Here is a 22074-nt window from a genome sequence, read left to right on the forward strand (position 1 = left end):
TGTCACAATACACAAGGAACAAATACCCAATAATGGGCTCTTCAGTCTAGCAGAGGAAGGTCTAACACAATCCAATGGCTGGAAGCTGAAGCTAGACAAATTCAGACTGGAAATAATGGGTAAATTTTTATCAGTGAGGGGAATTAACGACTGGAACAATTTACCAAGGACCGTGGTGGATTCTCCATCACTGGCAATTTTTAAATCGTTTGGATGTTTTTTGTAAGAAATCTGTTCTAATTCAAATAGGAATTAATTCAGGGACATTCTCTAGCCTGAGTTACACAAGAGGTAGGACTAGATGATCACAATGGCCCTTCTGGCCTTGGAATCTATGACCTTCTTTCCCATGGTTTTTCAACCTGTGTCGTCATTTCCACCTGTGCAAAGGGAATGTAAATTGCTACCATCAGCGGGCATGTTCAGGTGTCATTTCACCCCCACTTGAAACTGAAGCAAATGATGTCCCACAGCACCAAGCAGGAGAGAATGAGCTCCATAATATTTAAGGGACTGATTCACTACCACATTACTCCTGTCTTACACACCAAAATAATGATAGGCAGCTCCTCGGCTGGTATATGTTGGTGTGACTCCAGTGTGGCTCTGCTGATTTACACCAGCTGAGGATCTGACTCTGCATGTGCTTTAAGAAAGGTTTTTCTGAGGGTACAAAAGACGGTTGCATAACAAATGTTTCCTTGTTCTAGGTGAACCATAAACACCTGTTTGATCACTACTTGACTTTTATTAGCAAGTACCAAGACACAGAACTGGAAAATGGCTTTTCACAACACATCGTTCAGAGTATCGAAAGTCTGACAAAAAGCAAGGTATAGCAGAATCTCTCTCTTCTCATGTGTAGGAGCTGCCTGACCTTCACTGAACAAAGGGTCCAGAAGCCAGGAAATCCTGAGCGCTGTTCCCAACTCTGCCATGTTGGGTGACTTTGTGCGTACTTATTGTATACTTTAGGGGAACACTTACAAATAGATTCTAAAAGGTTACTAAATGATGAATAGATGTTGTTAGTAGAACTGGGCAATTTTGGGGGAGGGGATGAATAGATTTTTTTTGGCCAAAATGTCCATTTTTTGGAGCTCCAAAACTATTCACAATTTTGGATTGAATTCAACAAGTAGTTTAGGACAAAAACAAACAAACAACAACCTGAAGAAAATTATAAAAGTTGAAACATTTTGACTTTTTCAAAACATTGCGACTTTTTATTTTGAAATGGCATTTCATTTTTAAATTTGGCTAATTAAAAAAAACCACACATGCACACAAAGGTGTAAAACACCCCCAAAATAGCCAAATCAAAATGAAAACCTCAAAAACAGTGTCTAGTCAAGTTGACAAAAATGTTTCAATTGAATTAAAACAAATTATGTACCTTAAAAAATAAATTTTGAGCCAACCAGGAACATATTATTTGATTCAAAATGTCATTTTTTGAGTTTTGAATTCAATGAGAAATTTAATAAACAAAAAGTCCAAATCAAACTCAATTTTTTTTTAAGGTCAGCCCCTAAAACACAAAATCCATTATTCCCTTGGCTCTACTTATGACATGTGACAGACATGAGTAGTATGTTACACCTGGGTACAAAAACATCAGCAGGTGTGTGTGTGTGTAATATCTCTACCCATGTAGTTAGAAAATATTCTTTCTTACAGAAGTCAGAGTTGCAAGATATTCTTAGCAAATTTTCAAAGACGAACAAGCCAATCCTTGGACAAATCCTATCTATTATCATTGAAAAGATGTGGACTGAAGAACTGAATCAGATAGAGAATGCTAACCAGTTTGAAAAGAACACAGCTGGTGTTCTCATACGGCTGCTCAACTCCTCTATGGGCTGGGATATTATATCAGCTGTCCGTGAGTTTCTGTATGGACATTTTGTTCTGATGACCTCAGGATGGGTTCAGCTTATTGGGATCATAATTAAGTGAAAAGGAGTTGGCTGGGTGCCAAATCCCACTAGTCATCTATCTCCAGCTGTAGGTGCCTAAATGCCTTTGGAGATCTGGCCCTTAGCGACTTAGGACTAAAGCTGATTGAAATTTTTCAGACACAACTTTCTTTCAGAGAAAAATAGAGCAATAACTCAACATTTTACGAATTTGTGTCTGTTTCACCAATTGTTTTGGTGGAGGAAGAAAAAATTGAAATGTTTTGTTTTGACATTTTTGAAAAAAAAGTTTCAATTTGAAACAACTGTATATCTTGAAATTACCTTCAATTTTATAAAAATAAAATTGAAAAGATCATTAAAATGCCCAAAATCAAAACAATTTTTTTCAACTTTCTGATTCACCACAAATTTCAAAAAAATTCAAATTTGGATCTACTCAAAAAAATTTGAGTATGCAAAGACTTATCTTAATGCAGGTGAACTGTCTCAATGAAGTCAAGGAAGTGAGAAACAGTTAACATTTTCTTGGGTTTATTGTTAAAACAAAGAAGAAAACTCCAGTATGTGTTCTGAAATTGTCCCCAATATGTCACTATATTTTTTGTATTTTGCAGAAAAATCAAAGCAAAAAGGTCAAATTAAAATTAGCGGACATGCACAACTGCTGATTTCAAAGGTATTTGAGTTGTTCTCCTTTGTGGGTCGCAGTGTACTTTCCGGAGATGTCCCATTCAACATGCTATCCGACATTCTACAACACACAGGAATTTGTCAAGATGCTGTGTCTCATTGGTAAATTTGCAGCTTCATACTTCTGACCCCAAGAGGCACCCAACATATTAATTTTTTATGTAACAGTAGGAAAGGAAAAAGGAGTATAAAATGCAAAACAATACATTATTACCACTTCTATGGAACATAACACCAATTATTAATAGTAAATATAATATTCAAAGGCAGAGTCTTAAAATATGGTTTTTTAATTGCACTCAATTGTGTTAAATGTGATGGATTGACTTTTAATATTAAAACATTCTCTTCTTTATTTACATCTGATAGCAGTTGAATATTTGAAGCACCTGTACCATTTATTTTAAAAATGCAGTTGAATTCTAAGCATTTACAATATTCAGTTTTGGCTCTTTATGCTGGTTTCATCAAAAGCTTCAATACTTCATGTTGCTTGCAAAAATCTTTGTATGACTAGTAAAAGGCTGAAGGACAAAAGTTCTCTTCCAAGTTGTGCCCCCAAAATAAGCTCCACCTACATCTCTGTGCTGTTGTCTGAGGCTCTTTGCCAACTCAGGCAGATATTTGTTACTGCATCAATTAAACTCAGGGCAGCTTCCCCATATCACAGCAGTTGTCTCAAAAATTCTGCATATCTCTTCTTCAGAGCCATCTTTCTCTCAATATATTAAGAAAGTGCTGGATGTCAGGGGAAAGGAGTTGGAGCAGCTGAAAAAACAAACAGAGCAAAGACAAGCATTTCTGTGTCTGTGCCGCTGCATCATGGACATCCTAAACGGTACCATTCTGTTCTGTTCTCCTGTAGTACATAATAATGGAATTACTTACACACTCACTGGTTGGGGGGGATTGCATCCTGGAAAGCAGCGACACTAGAAAGGGGTTGGGGTCCTGATGGAAATCAGCTGAACATGAGCTGCTAGTGCAATTCTGTGGCTAAGAGGGCAAACACAGTCCCGGGTTATGAGAGGGGGAATAAAGAGTAGGAGCAGGGCGATATTACCTCTGTATATGGCACTGGTGAGGCCATTACTGGATACTCTGTGTCCAGTTCTGGTGTCCATATTTCTAAAAGGATGTTGCCAAACTGAAAGGGTTCAGAAAAGAGTTTCAAGAATGGTTTGAGGTTTGGAAAACATGTCTCACAGTGAGAGAGTGAGGGAGCTCAACCTACTTGGCTTATACAAGAGAAAGTTAGGAGGTAATGGGATCCTGGTCTATAAGGACCAACACAAGGAAGGAATAGCTGGGAGCAGAGGGGTCTTTAACCTCCAGACAAAGGCAGAGACAGACCACTGGCTGGGAACTGAAGGGAGACAAATTTTGGCTGGGAATAAGGGGCCAGTGTTTATCAATCTAGTTGTCATGGCCATTTAATGGGCAAATGTTTTTCTAAAAGATCTGCTCTAGCAGAATTATTTTGGGGAAGTTCATTTGTGTTACAAAAATGGTCAGACTAGATAATCATGGTGATCCCTTCTAGCCTTGAAATCTATGAATTACATATTAATAAATCTATATCCCCAAACTGTTTAGTTAATGTAGGTGCCATGAAGCGTAGTGTTGACGACGTTAAACAGAGCATTAAGGATCAGATACTGGTGAAGAAATACTCCGTAAGTGGAGAGGAGAAAAGTGAAGGTCTGCAGTCGTACCCACTTGTTAAACACAACGACATGGTTAGAAAAATCCATACCCTCCAGGAAAGCCAGTTCTTCCAGAAACTGTGGAAGCTGAAAGCGGAACTTGCCAAGGATGATTTCCCAGACAAAGCCGTTCTTTCCCTCGATGATGTGCAGAAAAACATTTACACCCCAGCCATGGTCGATTTTCAAAGCACCTATCTGGCCCTTAAAATTTTTTCTATCAGCCTTGGTGACATCGAGATACAGTTTGGAAAGCTGCTAATAGATGAACAGGTGCTCAGAAAGGAACTTAAAATCATGGAGAAGAGCGAGGGAGGACCTGGCAGCATGTCTGAGTGGGCTGAGGCTGCAGTGGTTAAGATTAATAACTATGTGAAACTCTCCATGGTGGTGAAGACAGCCAAAATGATAGATGAGCTACGAAGGACAGTGGGACTCAATGGAGATTTCCAGCTTCTTGATGACCAAAGCTACTGAACTTTTAGGTGCCTAGAAAATCACAGAAACCACACTACAATCCACATAGCTTGGGTTAAGGCCCAGGCTCCTTATACAATGTGTGGAGAGATATAGGCGCCTATGAATATGATTCACAAAAGCCAGTACACAAGATGGAGAGCTACCTAAGCTAGTCAATGGGAGATGCCTATAACAGGGGTGTGGGCTGAACCTGACCCTCTCTCGGAGATAGGTGCCTAAGTCAGAGCTGCATGGAGGCACCTATCTCTGTCAGGGATCCACAGCTGGGAACCCTCTTAGAGGTTTCGGTGCCTAAGGCATTTTTGCAATAATTTTAGTCACATTAATAACAAAGGGTGTGAGTTAGAACCAATTCAGTTAATTTGGTGGACAGTTCGTTTCTTGGATAATAGTGGGCCAAGTCAAAAGTGACTTTAGCTAACTCAACTTTAGTCACTTTTATTCCAAAAGGAGAGTGTCCACAAACAGACTTCCAACAAAATATTTAAATCGGTTCTAAGAACCTGATTTAGTTAAACTAGTGCATGTTTGTGAGTATACCAGTCCTTATTATCTCATAAAAAATCCACAATAGTAAATCCAACTATGGCTGAGCAGACTTTTATAGACTCCCAGAGGATTGTATTATTAACTGTTGCCATCTTTAGGAAGCAGTGTTAAAGACTGTGTTGTAGGAGTGGCATGTACTTTAATTTTGGATTTTCTTGATTTCAGAGGTTTACATTTCAGAGATTTAAATTTGGCCACTCCACATTCTAGAAGGGCGCAAGGCAGCACTGGGCAACCTTAACTCTGCGTTAACAAAGTTTTGGGGGCAAGGACAGTCTCTTTTTCTCTGTGTTTATACAGCTCAAAGTGCAACATAAACAATAAGTTAATTAAAATAAATGCTTGTCTCATTTCTTTGCTAAAACACATAATTTTTAATCTTGTGTTTTAACAGGAAGACAAGGACATCAAGGACAAGACTCTTGGTTATATGACCGATGATATTATAAAAGTTAAAGATACTCTGAGTAATATCCCCGAGGGTGTGCTTGACTTCTTGAAGGACCTTCTTGAGTGTGCAAAGAAAGGCTTTACCTCTTGGATCTAAACTGTCATAAAAGGTGCAATTTATACCAGTATATATAAGCTAAGAAAGACTGTAGGGCCAATTGTGTAGCCCTTACTTGCTAGAGTTTGTAAGTCATCTTATTGTGGGTTGGAGATAGGATTGTTATTGTAATGTCTATGGTGATTTTCACATGTATGAATTGTAACAGTTATAAAATATTGCTGAAAATTTCCCTAATTGGTCCTTCATGGTCTTTCTGAAGATCAAATTATCTTAAAGTTAGTTCTGTTTTCACGTAAGGGGTCTTTTCAATATTTCTGTGACTTTAACTAGAAAATAATCATGATCTTTGTGCAGCAATTTTCTTCTTTTTTTTAGTAAAGAAAGCCAATAATGAGACTGTGGCACTCACTGCCATGGAGGTTGTTGCTGGACATTTTTATGTGTTGTGAAGAACACTTGGACAGACATTGGTTTGGGGTATGGAATTATGAAATGAGCAACATATTTTTCTCCCAGATATGTCATAAGGTGTCCAGTAGCAGAGCACTTTGTAAGGTCAGTAGGAAGGACGTTACATGTTGCACTTGTAATGTTGCACTTTCTAAGCACAGTAAGAGGTGAGTTGCCAGAGAAGGTGCCTGTACTGTTGGTGGAAATGAGAAGAGATGTTTGAAAAGTGTTGGGATTTTCTCCTGCATGGAAAATAAATATCCACTTCAAAAACCAGAAAAAAATCTGACTTTTGGCAACCACAAACTTGTAGCTGAAAACTGCCAAAAATCTAAAAAATGAAAAATAAACAAAAATATTTTCCCAAGTTTTTGGTTTTCCAATCAGAAATAAAAAAATTCCAAGGAAAACAGAGACCTCCACAAAAACTGTGATTAGTCAAAAACACAATTTTATTTCTAAGAAAAGTTTTGATGGACCACCCCTAGATCTAAGATTTTATTAATTTGATTTAATTGGCATGTCCAAATGGAGCAACAACAGGGATTTTTCAGCTTTGGAGGGTAAAGGCATTGTAAGTTTTGATTAAAACTATTTATAGATTCTGGAGCATTCTTAGATTGCTTGTTTTACACTCATTGGTGGATTTTTCTTCTTGCAGACAAAACAGAACTTCCTACCTTTGTGGAGCTGGCATCCATTTCTGCAGGAGAAAATGACATGGACATTGACAAAGTGAGGTTCTTCCGAGACACTGTTTCTGCCTCTGTGCCCATTTTATTTGACTTGACTCCTGAATCAGGGTTTGAAGCTTTTTCCTCAGCTCTAAGTCCCATCAGAGATGCTGTAGAAAATGACAATAAACTTTCAAAGAAGCTAGTAAGTTTTTTACTGTTTTCTGCTCAAAGTAAATACCTTAAAGACACATTGTGATGTGACATTTGATGGAATTTTAAAACAAGTAACTTCAGATGAAGGCTAGATGAAATTACTATGATGTGGGTGCACAATTGGTTGAAAGGCCGTACTCAAAAAGTAGTTATCAATGGTTCACTTTCAAACTGGGAGGTTGTATCTAGTGGGGTCCTGCACTATTCAATATTTTCATTAATGACTTTGATAATGGAGTAGAGATTGTGTTTATAAAATGTACAGATGATACCAAGTTGGGAGGGGTTGCAAGCACTTTGGAAGACAGGATTAGAAAACAAAATAACCTTGATAAATTGGAGAATTGGTCTGAAATCAACAAGATGAAATTCAGTCAAGACAAGTGCAAAGTACAACACTTAGGAAGGAAAAACCAAATGCGCAACTACAAAATGGGGAATAATTAGCAATGTGGTACGACTGCTGAAAAGGATCTGGGGGTTATAGCGAATCACAAATTGAGTGTGAGTCAACAATGTGGTGCGGCTGCAAAAAAGGCTAATATAATTCAGGAGTGTTGTATGTAAGATAAGGGAGGTAACAGCCCTGTTCTACTCAGCACTGGTGAGGCCTCACTGGAGTACTGTCTCCAGTTCTGGGCGCCACACTTTAGGAGAGATGGACAAATTGGAGAGAGTCCAGAGGACAGCAACAAAAACTATATAAGGTTTAGAAAACCTGACCTGTGAGAAACGATTTAAAAAATGGGTATATTTAGTCTTGAGAAAATAAGACGGGGGGGAGGGGGGCACCTGAAAGCACTTTTCAAATGTGTTATAAAGAGGACTGTAATCAACTGTTCTCCATGTCTGCTTGAGGTAAGACAAGAAGTAATGGATTTAATCTGCAGCATGAGAGATTTAGGTTAGATATTAAGAAAAACTTCCTAGTTATAAGGATATTTAAGCTCTGGAATAGGCTTCCAAGGGAGCCCATCCTTGGAGGATGGAGCAGGTTTGGTAAACATTTATCAGGGATGGTCCTGCCTCGGCACAGGAGGCTGGACTTGATGAACCCTTGAGGTCCCTTCCAGCCCTACATTTCTTTGATTCTATCAAGTCCTGGGGTAAAATTTTCATAAATGTCTAATTGATTTAGGAGACTGTCACATTTTTAGAAGTGATTTAGGCACTTAGGAGCCTAATGCCACATTGAAATTCAGTGGGATTTAAGTTTCTAAATAGAGCATGGCAATATATAGTGAATAGTATATTAGCTGAAAAATATATTTTTGAGGGCACCAAAATGGTGAATTCGCGCTGAATTTGGTGAATAGTTTTGACCAAAAAAAAATAGGAAAGGGTTTTTTAAAAATTGAAATGGTCTTAACATTTCTGTTTTGTTTCAGCCATTCTGAAACATTTTGTTTTGACTTCTCCTTTTGAAATGACATTTCATTTTAAAATTTAGCTAATTTAAAAAAAAAAGGTAGAAAACACCCCCAAATGACCCAAAACTAAGCAAAACAAACAAAATTTGTTTCAGATCAAATGAAACATTTTGTTCAATCCAAAACGAATTTTTTTTATTTTATTTTTTGTTTTGGTGACTGTGATATGAGGGTACAATCCAGACTAATAAGTAGCTGTGTCACCCCTGCCCTCCAGCCTGGGGTGCCCTTTATACTGCTTTGCTACTGTAGCATCCAGCCTGGACTGCTCACAAACAGCCTCCAGCATGCAAATCACTCCCACGTCTGTGTGTGCTGCAGCCAGCCAGTCACTCCTTGGCTCTTACCAGCCTTGCTTATACTGCAGGGTGATACTCCCAGTCTAAGATTCTCGCTTTCCCCCCCACCCCCCATGTATATCTTGTACTGCCCAGCCAGCCCCTTCCTGGAAATACACATTTATATAAAGTTTGTATTTCTTTAATAGAAATAATATGCACCCATCTTGTTACTGCCAATGGAGTTTCCGGACAATTTAAACACATTGGATTAGGGGAAAAAAACAACAATAAAACAAGTTTATTAACTAAAAAGAAAGAGATTTCAAATGAGTACAAGTAATGAGGCATAAAAGTCAGAAATGGTTATGAGAAAAATAAAGATAAAAACATGGTTAAGCTGAGGTGAAGGAAAAAAAGAAGTGTAATAGTTATATATAATGTTTTCCTCAGTATTCCTCTAGCCCCTTACACAAAATGTACGCCTATCTATCATTTGTGCTTTTCAGAACCCCTGTGCGCCACCGCCTTCTTTGCCAATGGAAATGATCCTAGTTCTTTCTCTCAGGGAGGTTGTGAGGGGAGCAAACATTATAGTGATTGGAGTACTATAGGCATCAGAGCAAGCGCTGCTATAGCATTCTGGTGTGTGTAACTTTATTCCTTCTTCTGGAACTAATACATTAATTTTTTTTAATAGAAAGATTCCTGTCACAACAGAGAGTGGCTGCAAATGGTCCATGATTGTCATGGGTCTGTGGAACACTCCTCGATGTCTCAGGCCAGGGCCATCAATGGCAATGGGATCTTTATGATCTCCACACCTCAGAAATTCAAGGTAAAAGTTCAGCAGCATTTAATATAAGGACCCACATTTTCAAAGTGACTTTGGCTGACCAACTTGAGCTGCCTGAAAAAGGCCTAGTTTGACTGTCACTTTAAATTTCAGAAGTTTTTCCTGATCCTGCTTGCAGGCTCTAGGGAGACATGCAATCAGAGTCAGTCTGGAAAGAGCCAGCCTGGAACAAGGTGGAGTGAGTTGTGCCTCTCTGCCTTAGGGAGCAGCCTGTTTGTTTCTCTCTCTCTCTCTCTCTGTTGGGATCCTTGTGTGTTATTGTTCTGAATTCTAAGAAATAAAGTACTGTCATGATGCAAACTTCCAGCAAGAGTATTTTATAAATTTATTTAACTTCTCTGTGTGTGCCATGTACATAACAGGAGCTCAGCACTGTCTGAAAATCAGCATCTTTTAAAAAGGGCCAGATTGGACCCCCAAAATCACTAATCACCAAGTCTATGGACTTAGAATTATCCCTTTTCCCCATTTCAGCCTGGTTCATACTAGAAGCTTGAGACCCAAGAGTTTGAATCTGGCCATAATTATCAGAAGCAACTAACGATTTTGAATATCCAGTTGGAAACATCTTAATGATGGATGCTCGGATATGTCTGAATATCAGGCTCCTTTAAGATGTTTAAAGTTGGTTCCTAAAAAATCATAGCACTCCAAATAATCCATTGTTTCTGCATATCTTTGGCCCTCTGTACATAATACCTTCAAAGATCTAGAATGACTCTTCCACCTTTACTGTCTTGCATTGGTAAGATTAAATGAGTAAATTTCTAAGATTAAAACCCTTGCAGAATAACAGATTCTGAAATGCTTTGTATTGGCCTTGATGGGTGCACATGTTGATCCCACAGAATAAAGGCACAGCAGCATTTATCTTTCTTAACTCTGTTTTCCAGCCTTCTCTTGATAATTGCATTTCACTGCTACTGTCAGGGGATGTCGTGGAAAAGGATGCTCAAGGAGACCAGAAAGACAAGACGGACTGTAGAACGTACAGTCTGGCTCAGCTAACTGAGCTGCAGAACAAGCTCATGCTGATAGCCACAAAAGCTGAGCAGGGAAGAGAAGAGGTGAACAGGTTTCTGGAGGTAAATCCTGATCTCTGCATTAACCGGAAAATGTGAGACTTTTTGCACTTCTTTATATTTGTGCTTCCCTTTGATGGGAAGCTCCATTTCTCCAGCAACATGCTTTCCTGATGCAGAACTGATGTTTTGGAGGAGACTGTCTCATGCCTTTAGTTCAGTCCTAGGAGCCCAAGATAGAACTAAAGCTGATCAAAATTTGGAATTTCCATTCCACGGGAGATTCCAATTTTTTGAAATTTGTTTTCATTCCACATAGAAACAAAAACAACAAAAAAGAAATGTCAGAGAAAATTAAATTTTCAAAACACAAACTCAGAGTGGCCACAGACCAGGTACAGCTCTGAAGGTGTGAACAGGCAACTGGAGGCTCTTGGGAGGAGGGCTGGAGGGAAAGAGTTTTCCTATCTTGTAAGAATTTTTTAACATTTTGAAATTTTTTCCCTACCTGAATTGGGACAAAAAGTCAAAATGTCAAAATTTTTCACTTACTGAAAATCCAAAACTTATTTTTTTAAGTTCAGGCATGTTTTTCCAATTGATGGTGTTCGCATTAACAGTTCTTAGGCCTTGTTCAGTATTATCACTCCATCTTCTCCTTGGTCAGACACCATATGAATGTCCTTCCAAGAGATATTTAGCTGGTCTGTCTCCCATCATCCTAACTACGTGCCCAGCCCTCTGATCTATTTCCCAGTCATCTGATTTCTTGCAGGGATGTCATGTGTATTTGCCATATTTTGGAGGTCTCCTGGCCTATATAAGCTCAAAACATTCCATGAAGCATCCAGTCCTCCTTCCATCACAGAGGGCATTTATCCATATCAATTTTGTGTTTTTCCCAGGTTTATTTGAAAAATTCTTAACAGATGTACTGTTTATGGGATACGGTTTTTAGCCTTATTCAAAACCCCCAAGCTGGAGAACCAATGGATTGCTTCATGGTCTGGCATCTATCTTGCTTGGGAGATCCTGTTGGTAGCAAAGCTACCCCTGGCTCAGCTTTCAGGGTTATGAGCACTCAAGCCTCTCTACCACATCAATCCGTAGGAAGGGGCAGAGAAGCCCCCTGTTTTTAAATCCAGTCCCAGCGTGAGAAATTCTTCCCTCAGCCATGTATTCATATTGCCAAGCTCCATCCTTCAGCCATGCAGGGCTTACCTGTTCACTGGGGATGGGCCAAGATATAGTTCCTCAACTCCCCATGCTAGGCAAGGCATATGTCTTGACATTGCCTCATCCACCAGTTATACATATAAAATATTAAACTGACTTTCAACACAGGGCACAAAATGGCATAGATTTATATAGGCAAACAAAAAGCATGGCATAACTTGGTACGGGCCTGCATCCTTCTGTCACCCCAATCATCTCAACTTTTCTTTTTTTTAATCCTTCACACTCTTATCCTCAGTTACACATTGTGGCAATGAATGAAAAATGACAGCATTTAAGCATTGTAAGAAACGGAGAGAAGTTTTGATTTAATTCCATTGATGTCAATGGGAAATACATTGGGTTTGATCAACAAAGCACTAATGCTTTGATTGTCAGAAGGGCTCACAAGAGCTACCTGAATGACTGATTTTGTTGTCCACTGGCTGTTCCGAAAAATAAAATTAAAAAGAAGAATCTTGCAAGTCAACCCAATATTTTTTTTAATTTTCAGCCAACCAAAAAGGTGAAGTAAACTTCATTTGGGGTCAAACAAAACATTTTGATCAACCCAAAATAAAACATTTAATTTTATTTTTGAGCTTTTAAAAATGTATTCTATTTTTTTAAAATAAAATTGAAGTACATTTCAAAACAAAAAATGGTTTTGAATTGAAAAATAGAAAAATTTAATTTAGAAAATATCTAAACAAAATGTTTCAATTTTTTTCAGAATTCGGTTTTAGGATTTGGGGCGGGTGGGATTGACCAAAACAATTTGACAAATTTGACATGAATTCATGAAAGGTTTTAGATGACCTGAAACTGCTTTTTCTTGGTGAAAAAAGCTTCATCCAAAATGTTTCTTCTCCCAGCTCTAGTTGCCACTAACCCAGTTGTGTAGTCCATGCTCAGTATCTACCAAAATCAGGCCCTATAAGTTGGGTCTTGGCTGTCTTAGAAGCATAGTAGTTCTGTGGTGAGATCAGCTGAGATTCTTGAGTGGAGCTGGTGGGAAAACAATTTTTCCCCCATGGAAAGTGTCAACAAAAATGGGAGGGGGGATTGTTTTCATTGACAATTTCCAGGGAAAAGTTTGACTTTTTGGAGAAAAATCAAAAATTTTCAGATGAAAAACCAAATATTTGATTCTGAAATAATAGATAGCACCTTTTTATCAGTAGATCTTAAAGACTTCACAGTCTTTAACGTATTTATCCTCACAACTCTCCTATGAGCCAGGGCAGTTATCCCCATTGTACAGAGGGGGATCTGAAAAGCTGACTGACTTGCCCAAGCTCACACAGGAATTCTGAGGTACATCAGGGAATTGCACCTGAATTTTCTAGTCCTAGGCTAGTGCCCAAACCACTGGACCATCCTTTCTCTCAAAATGCCACTGTACTGCCTCATGGGAGTTGTCGTTTGGGTGTCTCATGTTCCCATTCTCCTCTATAGGCTGGACTCCCTCATTGGGCTACATCTCCAATGGTCAGAGGTGAAAGTAAGCCGGTACGCCCCGGTATGGCGTACCCAGCAAGAGCCAGTGCACCGTACTGGGGTAGCCCAGCTTCCCAAGGGGGCAATTTAAATGGCCTGGGGCTCCCAGCAGTAGCTGGAGCCCCAGGCTCTTTAAATTGCCCCCAGAGCCCCGCTGCTGGAGCCCTGGGGTAGCGGCTGCAGAGCTCCAGGGGCTATTTAAACGGCTGGGGCTGTAGAAGCAGGGGAGCCCTGGGCCCTTTAAACAGCCCCCAGAGCCCTAAGGGGAGGCCTCCGGGGGCTATTTAAAGGGCCAGGGCTCCAGCTGCCTCTGCCACCCCAGTCCTTTAAATAGCTGCTGGAGCCCCGCCACTTCCCCAGGTAGAAGCAGGGGAGCCATGGGCCCTTTAAATAGCCCCTGGAGCCCTGGGGAAGCGGCGGGGCTCCAGCGGCTATTTAAAGGACTAGAGCTGTAGAAGCAGGGGAGCCATGGGCCCTTTAAATAGCCCCTGGAGCCCTGGAGAAGCGGCGGGGTTCCAGCGGCTATTTAAAGGACTGGGGCTGTAGAAACAGGGGAGCCATGGGCCCTTTAAATAGCCCCTGGAGCCCTGGGGAAGCGGTGGGGCTCCAGGGGCTATTTAAAGGAACAGGGCGGCAGAGGCAGCTGGAGCCCCACCGCTACCCCAGGGCTCCGGGGGCTATTTAAACAGCCAGGGTGGTAGAAGAGGGGAGTCACGGGCCCTTTAAATAGCCCCTGGAGCCCTGGGGAAGCGGTGGGGCTCCAGCAGCTATTTAAAGGACCAGGGCGGCAGAGGCAGCTGGAGCCCCACCGCTACCCTAGGGCTCCAGGGGCTATTTAAACAGCCAGGGTGGTAGAAGAGGGGAGTCACGGGCCCTTTAAATAGCCCCCGGAGCCCCGGGCTGCTGCTGCTGCTGCTACCCAGGGGGGGACACTTACATTACAGGGTGGGCTGGGGCTGGCTCTGACCCCCTCAACCCTGCCCATGATGCACCATGATTCCACCCATGGCAAGGGGAAATGGTTGCATCCTGGAAGGTGGAGACCCACTGAGAAGCCCAGTCTATAGAGGAGAATGGGGACATGAGGCAACAATTGAACTACAACTCCCATGAGGCACTGTAGAAGCATATCCAAATGGAAATATTGTGATTTCCAGATGTTTAGTATTTTGATGAAAAATCAAAATATTCCACAGAAAGCGGATCCTTTTCATGTCAGGGTTCTGGTTACCTGATGTAAAAAGAGAAGTTGGGTGTCCCAAGATGAATCCCCACTTAATCAAATTACCCAGGTTAAGTTGTAAAGATGCTTAGAAGAAAGTCCCTAATGATCTTGAAAACAAGCTGTATTCTATAAATTATATTTTCCCATTGTGTATTTGACACATTACAGATCCTGGAAAAAATTGAAATGGTTGGGAAGCTCTACTTGCAACTTCTCAGTGTTGGCAATATCCTTTTCATAGACTGGAAAGCTCAAGTTTATTGTGACCCCAAATGCAAAGTAACAATCTACGCTGAGTTTGGAATAGCCGGAATCCTTGTTCAGAGCAACAAACCCATCCTGGAAGAATTAGATGGCATTTGCAAAGTCATGGAGCATTGCCTTGTAGAGTGGAAAAAATATCTGGAGACTCAAAGGAATAATTATTGCCATCTAAACATGTTCACTGCACGCCAACTCTTCTACTTGTGTAGCAAGTTAGCCCAGCTGCATGAAGGACAAACAGACCCACAGGTTCTCAATATGCTTTCTGTTTTCAAGCATGATGTTAAAGCAGAGGATATCGGAGAGGCATTAAAGAAAGCACTTGAAACTCCTGCAGAATTTGTTGATATAGCTGAGAAAGATGGTCAATCTGTGTCCTGGAATGACTACATTGTTAAATTTCCTCAGCTCATCCAAGGTCTGGTTGAGTCTGGGTATGATGAATCAGTGGGTAAGGCAGCTTTGCAGAGTTATCTGCCAAACTCAGCCATTACAGAGCATATGCTCATGAAACTTGCCTTAGACTATGCTGATGAAGAGGAAAAGATTGGAGAGCTGTGCAAATTATATGATGAGCAAAGAGAAGCCTTTTTGCAGAATTCCATGAAGTTTAAAAACAGGAACAGAGATGTGGATCCATCCACCTTTCAAAGCCTTGCGAAAGATGAACTGGCCACTTCCTTTGAGAATTTGCCATCTATCCATGACAAGGTGAATTTGCTCTGGAACGCTTACTGCAGCAAGCTCACTGGCTTGGTGTCGGACAAATACATCAGCCTGGATGTTTTCGGTGAAATGCTGAAATACCTGACGTCTCCTGAAACTGCTGTCATTGAGAGAAATTTACCAGTAGGTTTGGAAGCGGGGAAGCCTTGCCTTGTCACATGTAAAGAAGAGCAGATGTTACTCTCCTTGCTGTCAGCCTATAGGCACTCCGAGAGGGCACCTCTTCCAATGTACGATGAGGTGCTGGTCTGTACCTCCGACACAGAGGAAGAAGACATTGAGCTGATTGTGAGGAGAGCTCTTTCCCCAGGCTCGAGAGACAAAAAGATCTATTGCTTGCTTGGTGCAGAAAAATTAATTTACAAAGTCTCCAAACAGCTGGAGTCCCTCTTCTTCCACTTTGCACAATCTTGTAGCAATGCTGATTACAGGTTTCTTATTTTTTGTGACACCAAAGCTCACAATTCTTATGTTATGACGGCCTTTGACACATACAAAGTCTCTTTTTCCTGTGATACGGGAGTAGAAATTCAGAAATACCTGAAGACACATCTGAAAGTGTCCAATGGAGTGGCACCTGTTGCTCAGGTCTTTGAAGAACCCTTTAATCAAAACATGAAGTTTGTATTTTCAGAGCGAGCTGGCATGGGTAGGTTTTAGTAGAGATTTAATCTGGATTATACTTGTCCTGATGAGTATGAATTGAATACAGATTAAGGGCTAGATTCTGCTTAGCCCTTATGCACTGGGAGATGGAGCAGAATCAGTCTGCGATGCCCCAGAGTACATAGGGAACAGGTAGACCCATGACCTACATAGGGCGGTCAAGGTCTAGCTGGAGGTGTAGTCATGGGAACACTTTCCCTGTGAGGCTCCTAAGTATCTTTAGACACTATTAGTCAAATGGGCTGTTGGGTCCAGACTTGGCTTTGGGACTGCAGGGGGTGGTTAAGGAGCAGGTTGAAGAGAATCTACATCAGAGTGGAGCAGAAAATCTGCCCTCAGTTTTAGTTCTGCTTTATGCTCTTTATTGAGGGGGAGGGGATTCAGAACCTGAACTGGCACCACCGTCACTGGGCCTTTACCATTAAGAAAGCTCATTTTACAGCAAGTGACTATAACAGGGTTAAAAAAAAACTGGATAAAATCATGGAGGATAGGTCCATGGCTATTAGCCAGGATGGGCAGGGATGGTATCCCTAGTCTCTGTTTTCCAGAAGCTGGGAAGAGGTGACGGGATGAATCACTTGAGGATTGTGTGTTTTGATCATTCCCTCTGGGGCACCTGGCATTGGCTGCTGTCAGAAGACAGGATACTGGGCTAGATGGACCTTTGGTCTGACCCAGTATGGCCGTTCTTATGTTCTAAGTTGTGGCATGCCTAACCTGTGGAGCGGAGGTGAGATTTCTCCAGTGTAGAAACTTCTGTTAGCTCCCAAGTTGAAGAAAAATTATTTTAAAAGGCCAGATATTCAGCCTGTGTACATGAGTGTAGCTCCACTCACTCCAGTGGCTCACTCCAATGGATACGGACCATTGACTCCAAGTGACTTATGCTCATTGCTGGGGGTCTAGCCCACTGATGTGAGTGGAGCTATGGCTGATCTACACTAGCTGGGGATCTGGTCTTCTCTGCTTCAGGTGAAGAAATGGAAACATAAAGACAGACTATGAGAAGGCAGAGCACTGTAGAAATTGAATCTTGACCTTCTCTCTCATTTTAGGGAAGTCTTTGTTTGTAGCAAATACCACCAGAAAAGCCAAACCCCGACCAGAGAATGCAGGCCTGAGCCACAAAACCATTAGGCTGACAGAGTCGGAAATAGATTTTGGATTTCTCCTGGAGGAGCTTCGCTCACTGGAACAGAAACCAACTGAGGCTGGGCCCAGGATCTTCCATATTGATGTATGCCCTGTGGTAAGTGTCTTTTCCAAGCGCAATCTCCATGCCATGATATACAGTGGAGATGGATTTTCCACGGCTCATTCAAAATGTGATTGTGCCTTTCAGTGTCGGATAAGTAAATTCCTTCCACTGGTAGGTAGTATTGCAATGCAGTTAATACCGTTCAGTTTCTGTAACAAAGGGTTAAACTGTGAACAGTTGTCTCACCTGAAATTTAGTTGTCCTACCTGAAGTTCCACCACAAACCAAACTCGACCCACCTCCTTGTGATGCCAAAAGAAGATGATGCTCCCAGCAGATTTTAACTCTGCATCGCTGTGCAGTGTCCCAGCACCTGATACTCAGTCACAATGCCAGCAAATCTCTTTGTATTTCCATTGTCTCTGTCACTGGCACAGCGACAGCCCAACATTTACTATTATGTCAGCAGGGAGATCATAAATAGGGCAAATCCTTGACTGGTGTAAATCAGTGTAGCTTGCTTGAAGTCAGTGGAGCCACACCTGTTTTACACTAGCTGAGGTTCTGACCTGGGATGTACTTTCCTGGGGCATCTCTTCTCTTTTGTTGATTTTTTTGGGTCATCACTAATTCAGAATGTTTAGTAACAATGGGAAGCAATGAACAGTTGACATTGCAATGAAGTAAAACTGACCAATCCTGCATCTTTCTTGACAGGTCTCGAAGGGTCTTTACAAGTTACTGATTGAGTTGTGCATTCTGAGACACATCCAAAGCCCTGATGGCATGGTCTGGAAGTGCAGAGTCCCATCTTTATTTGATTGAATACCTGGTGAGAGGAAAAGGCATAAGCAGCACAAGAAAACAAGAGGTACTCTCCAAATGTGAATTCTGCACTGTGAATAGCAGATTTTCTCAGGTGACAGCAGCATGTTAAAATTCAATGTAAGAAGACTTTGATGGAACTACAAATCTTTGGCTTGTATTGTACAGTCCAAATATAGAGAAAAATGAGTGAGTTGTATAAAATCATTGCTGTTGGAAGAAATACATATTATCAGTACCAGAGCTGCTTGAAAAATGAAATTTCCATCCTGTTGGAAAGTCTGCTATTTCAACTTTTCATCCTAACTTTGGAAAGTTCTGAAAAGCTTTGATTCAGAAATATCAGAATGAAAAATGGCACCATTTTTAATTGAAAGAAAATGTTCAGATATGTCAAAATGAATTTTTTTCATTTTAACATTATCAAATCAAAACAATTTTTGATGTGATTCAAAACAAAAAAATTTTGTTTCAGTGTTTTTTATGGAAAATTGAAAAATGTAATAAAAATGTAATCAAAATTGATCCTTTCCTACAAACAATTTCAATGAAAACACATTTTCTGACAGGAAATTTTTTCAGTCAAAAAATGTTGGCCAACTTTAGTCAGTATCCAGAATAGCATTAAGTTGGACACATTATATATGTATAAATAAAGTTAGAGCCGACCTTGAATCTTGTGATTCTATTTATACCTATGTGATGCTACCATTCTGATCTAATACTATTGTACAAATGACAGCACAAGATGCCAAACAGTGGAAAATCTAGGCCCCAAGGTTGGTGCTTGGCTTGTTTTAGAGCATCAACTACACACAGAAGTGTGCAAGAAGCAAGACCATTGGACTATATTAGAGTAAGGCTTTTTTCGTAGCAGGGCTTATAGTTTACCTAAAATTGGCGACTGCTCATCTTTCAAAGTTTTGTGAATTAAACACTATCATTTAGGAAGATGAGATGGTACCATTTGAGGACTAGGTAAATTACTTCATGAATCTAAATTTGTCGTATCACAATGAATTATTTGCACTGTGTAACATGGTCCTACCTTATCCAATTTCTTTGTGCTCTACTAATTAAGTCATGTCCTCATGAATAATATAAATGTCAATTTATAGATGATTGCTTCAGTTTATAACTTCAGTGTTTATAAAGCTTTAACCCCTTGTCATTTGGATTTTAGATGACCAGTGAAATGGAGACAGGATTTCTAAATCTCCTTCCTGCTGTGAAATGCATATCACCAATAGAAGTACTAGAGATGCTTACAAATAACAGTTCTGGAGCTGGTGCTGAAGTGGAACAGCAGCTATTGGACAGTGACACATTCAGGGGTGATGCCTTCCAAAGGTCATACCAGTACATCAGCAGATACCAGCGAAACGCCAATCTTGATAGCTTCTGTTTCACCCCTGGGAGGGTTGAAGGGACCCAAGAAGAGTGTCTGAGGCTCTTGTTGGAGTCCTGCGGGAGAAAAAACCCTTCCTGGACTGAGCTCAGCAACTTCACGCGCTTCCTAAACCTCCAGTTAATGAAGTGTGAAAACTCAGTGTTCTGCAGCAGCGAATTAGCCGGAGAGGAATTTAAAAGGTTTAAAGCATTTATTGTAAATTTTATGATCGCCATGTCCAAGGACTTTGCCTTGCCTTCCCTAGCCATGGCAGATGAAAGCTCACCCAGTGAAGAGGATAAAATGAACGAGGACAGTGTATTGAGAGGGTACCAGTTAAGACGCAAGTGGGAGCAAAAGTCGCACCCCTACCTAATCTTCCATGCTGACAACCACTCCATGGAGTTCTTGGGTTTCCATATCAATCGGAGTTTTGATGCTGTTGACACACATTCACAGGTTGTTCTGGAGAAGAAGGTTATTGACCAATGTTTATATCTCACCCTTGAGGCTCAGAAAGTCCCTTTCAATAAAAAGTTTGAAGATCTGTCCAGACAAGAGCAGCTAGAAACTCTCTGCAGCATATTCGGTGTGAGAAGCTTCCAGGACCCAGATGAATCCTACCAACTGACCTTAGACAATACCATGAAAATGCTGGCCATTCACCTGAGGTTCCAATGTGGGATCCCTGTGATCGTCATGGGTGAAACAGGCTGTGGGAAGACCAAGTTGGTGCAGTTTATGTGCAGCTTGCAAAGAGCAGGAAGGGATGTTCAGAATGTGATGCTGGTGCGTGTTCATGGAGGCACCAGCTCCAAAATCATCCACCAGAAAGTCAAGGAAGACATCGAGCTGGTGCGCTACAATGAAGAGACGCACAACATGGACGCGGTGCTATTCTTTGATGAAGCCAATACCACCGAAGCCGTGTTTGCAATTAAAGAGGTCCTGTGTGACCAGAGTGTGAATGGAGAGCCAATCTCCACCACTTGCTTAAAAGTGGTGGCTGCTTGCAACCCTTACAAAAGGCACACCAAGGAAACCATTGAGAAGCTAGAGAAAGCCGGCTTGGGGTACAGAGTTCGGAGTGAAGACACCCTAGAAAAGCTGGGCTACATCCCTTTGAGGCAGCTGGTGTATCGGGTGCAACCTCTTCCACCAAGCATGTTGCCTCTTGTCTAGGACTTTGGGGAACTAAATGAAAAAACTCAGAGTCTGTACATCAGACAGATTGTTAAATCCATCATGAAAGAAAAGTTTCCCAAAGAGAACATGGATGTTTTTACCTCTGTTATTTCCACCTCCCAGAAGATTTTAAGAGAAAAGAGAGAGGAATGCAGAATCGCCAGTCTCCGGGACATAAAGCGCTGCATGGGGGTGCTGCTGTGGTTTTATAACTTAAGAGACCTGCTTTTTCCTCTTATTGACGAAAAAAAGAGTGAGGCTCAAAATTCAAAGGACTATGACCCATCCATTCATGCCCTTCCAAAGGGGTGTGAGAAAGATCAGATATCTGTATTAAATGAAGCACAAAGATCTCTGGTTCTTGCAGTTGGGGTTTGCTATTATGTATCTCTCGAGAGTCGCCAAGATTATCTGAAAGAGATAGCGAAATGCTTCTCTGTGCCTGAATCCCTGCTTCAGCAAGAAATTGTACTTTGCCAAGAGGTGTTCCTGGATAACCTCTCTGTTCCCAAGACAACAGCACAGAACGATGCCCTCAGGGAAAACATCTTCATGATGGTCATATGCATGGACCTGAGAGTGCAGCTCTTCCTTGTCGGGAAGCCAGGTAGCTCCAAATCCTTGTCTAAGACCATAGCCGCTGATGCAATGCAGGGCAGATTGTCTAAAACAGAATTGTTCAAACACTGCAAGCAAGTCCAGCTGGTGTCATTCCAATGCAGCCCTCATTCCGAGCCAGAAGGAATCATCTCCACTTTCAAACAAAGTGCACAGTTCCAAAGGGGCCAGAAACTGGAGGAGTTTGCCTCTGTGGTTATCCTGGATGAGATAGGCCTTGCAGAAGACTCACCTGAGATGCCCCTGAAGACACTGCACCCTCTTCTTGAAGATGGTTGCGTTGATGATGAAGCCCCAGAACCATACAAAAAAGTTGGCTTTGTTGGCATTTTGAACTGGGCCCTGGACCCTGCTAAAATGAACCGGGGCCTCCTTGTGTTCCGGACCGACCTCAACAAAGACGAGCTGGTAAAGACAGCCAAGGGAATCTGTGCTGATGAGATGCATTTTACCAAGATTGAGTATTTGTTCCCCC

At 41.2% G+C, this 22074-nt stretch overlaps 1 protein-coding gene across 1 annotated transcript in view; it reads left to right on the top strand.

Annotated features, from left to right (window-relative positions):
• Nucleotides 1-22074, top strand: part of LOC119856882 (E3 ubiquitin-protein ligase rnf213-alpha-like) — a 175927-nt gene that overhangs the window by 69999 nt on the left and 83854 nt on the right. Inside the window, 16 exon segments of the mRNA XM_043516118.1 lie at nucleotides 711-833; nucleotides 1681-1885; nucleotides 2537-2678; nucleotides 2680-2714; nucleotides 3319-3450; nucleotides 4209-4787; nucleotides 5446-5468; nucleotides 5742-5907; nucleotides 6970-7187; nucleotides 9607-9744; nucleotides 10656-10847; nucleotides 14893-16363; nucleotides 17439-17632; nucleotides 18299-18384; nucleotides 18386-18452; nucleotides 19590-22074. Of these exon segments, the coding sequence (XP_043372053.1) occupies nucleotides 711-833; nucleotides 1681-1885; nucleotides 2537-2678; nucleotides 2680-2714; nucleotides 3319-3450; nucleotides 4209-4787; nucleotides 5446-5468; nucleotides 5742-5907; nucleotides 6970-7187; nucleotides 9607-9744; nucleotides 10656-10847; nucleotides 14893-16363; nucleotides 17439-17632; nucleotides 18299-18384; nucleotides 18386-18452; nucleotides 19590-22074 (6256 nt within the window).

This window comes from Dermochelys coriacea, chromosome 6 (genome assembly GCF_009764565.3).
Source record: "Dermochelys coriacea isolate rDerCor1 chromosome 6, rDerCor1.pri.v4, whole genome shotgun sequence".
NCBI classification, from domain to species: Eukaryota; Metazoa; Chordata; order Testudines; family Dermochelyidae; genus Dermochelys; species Dermochelys coriacea.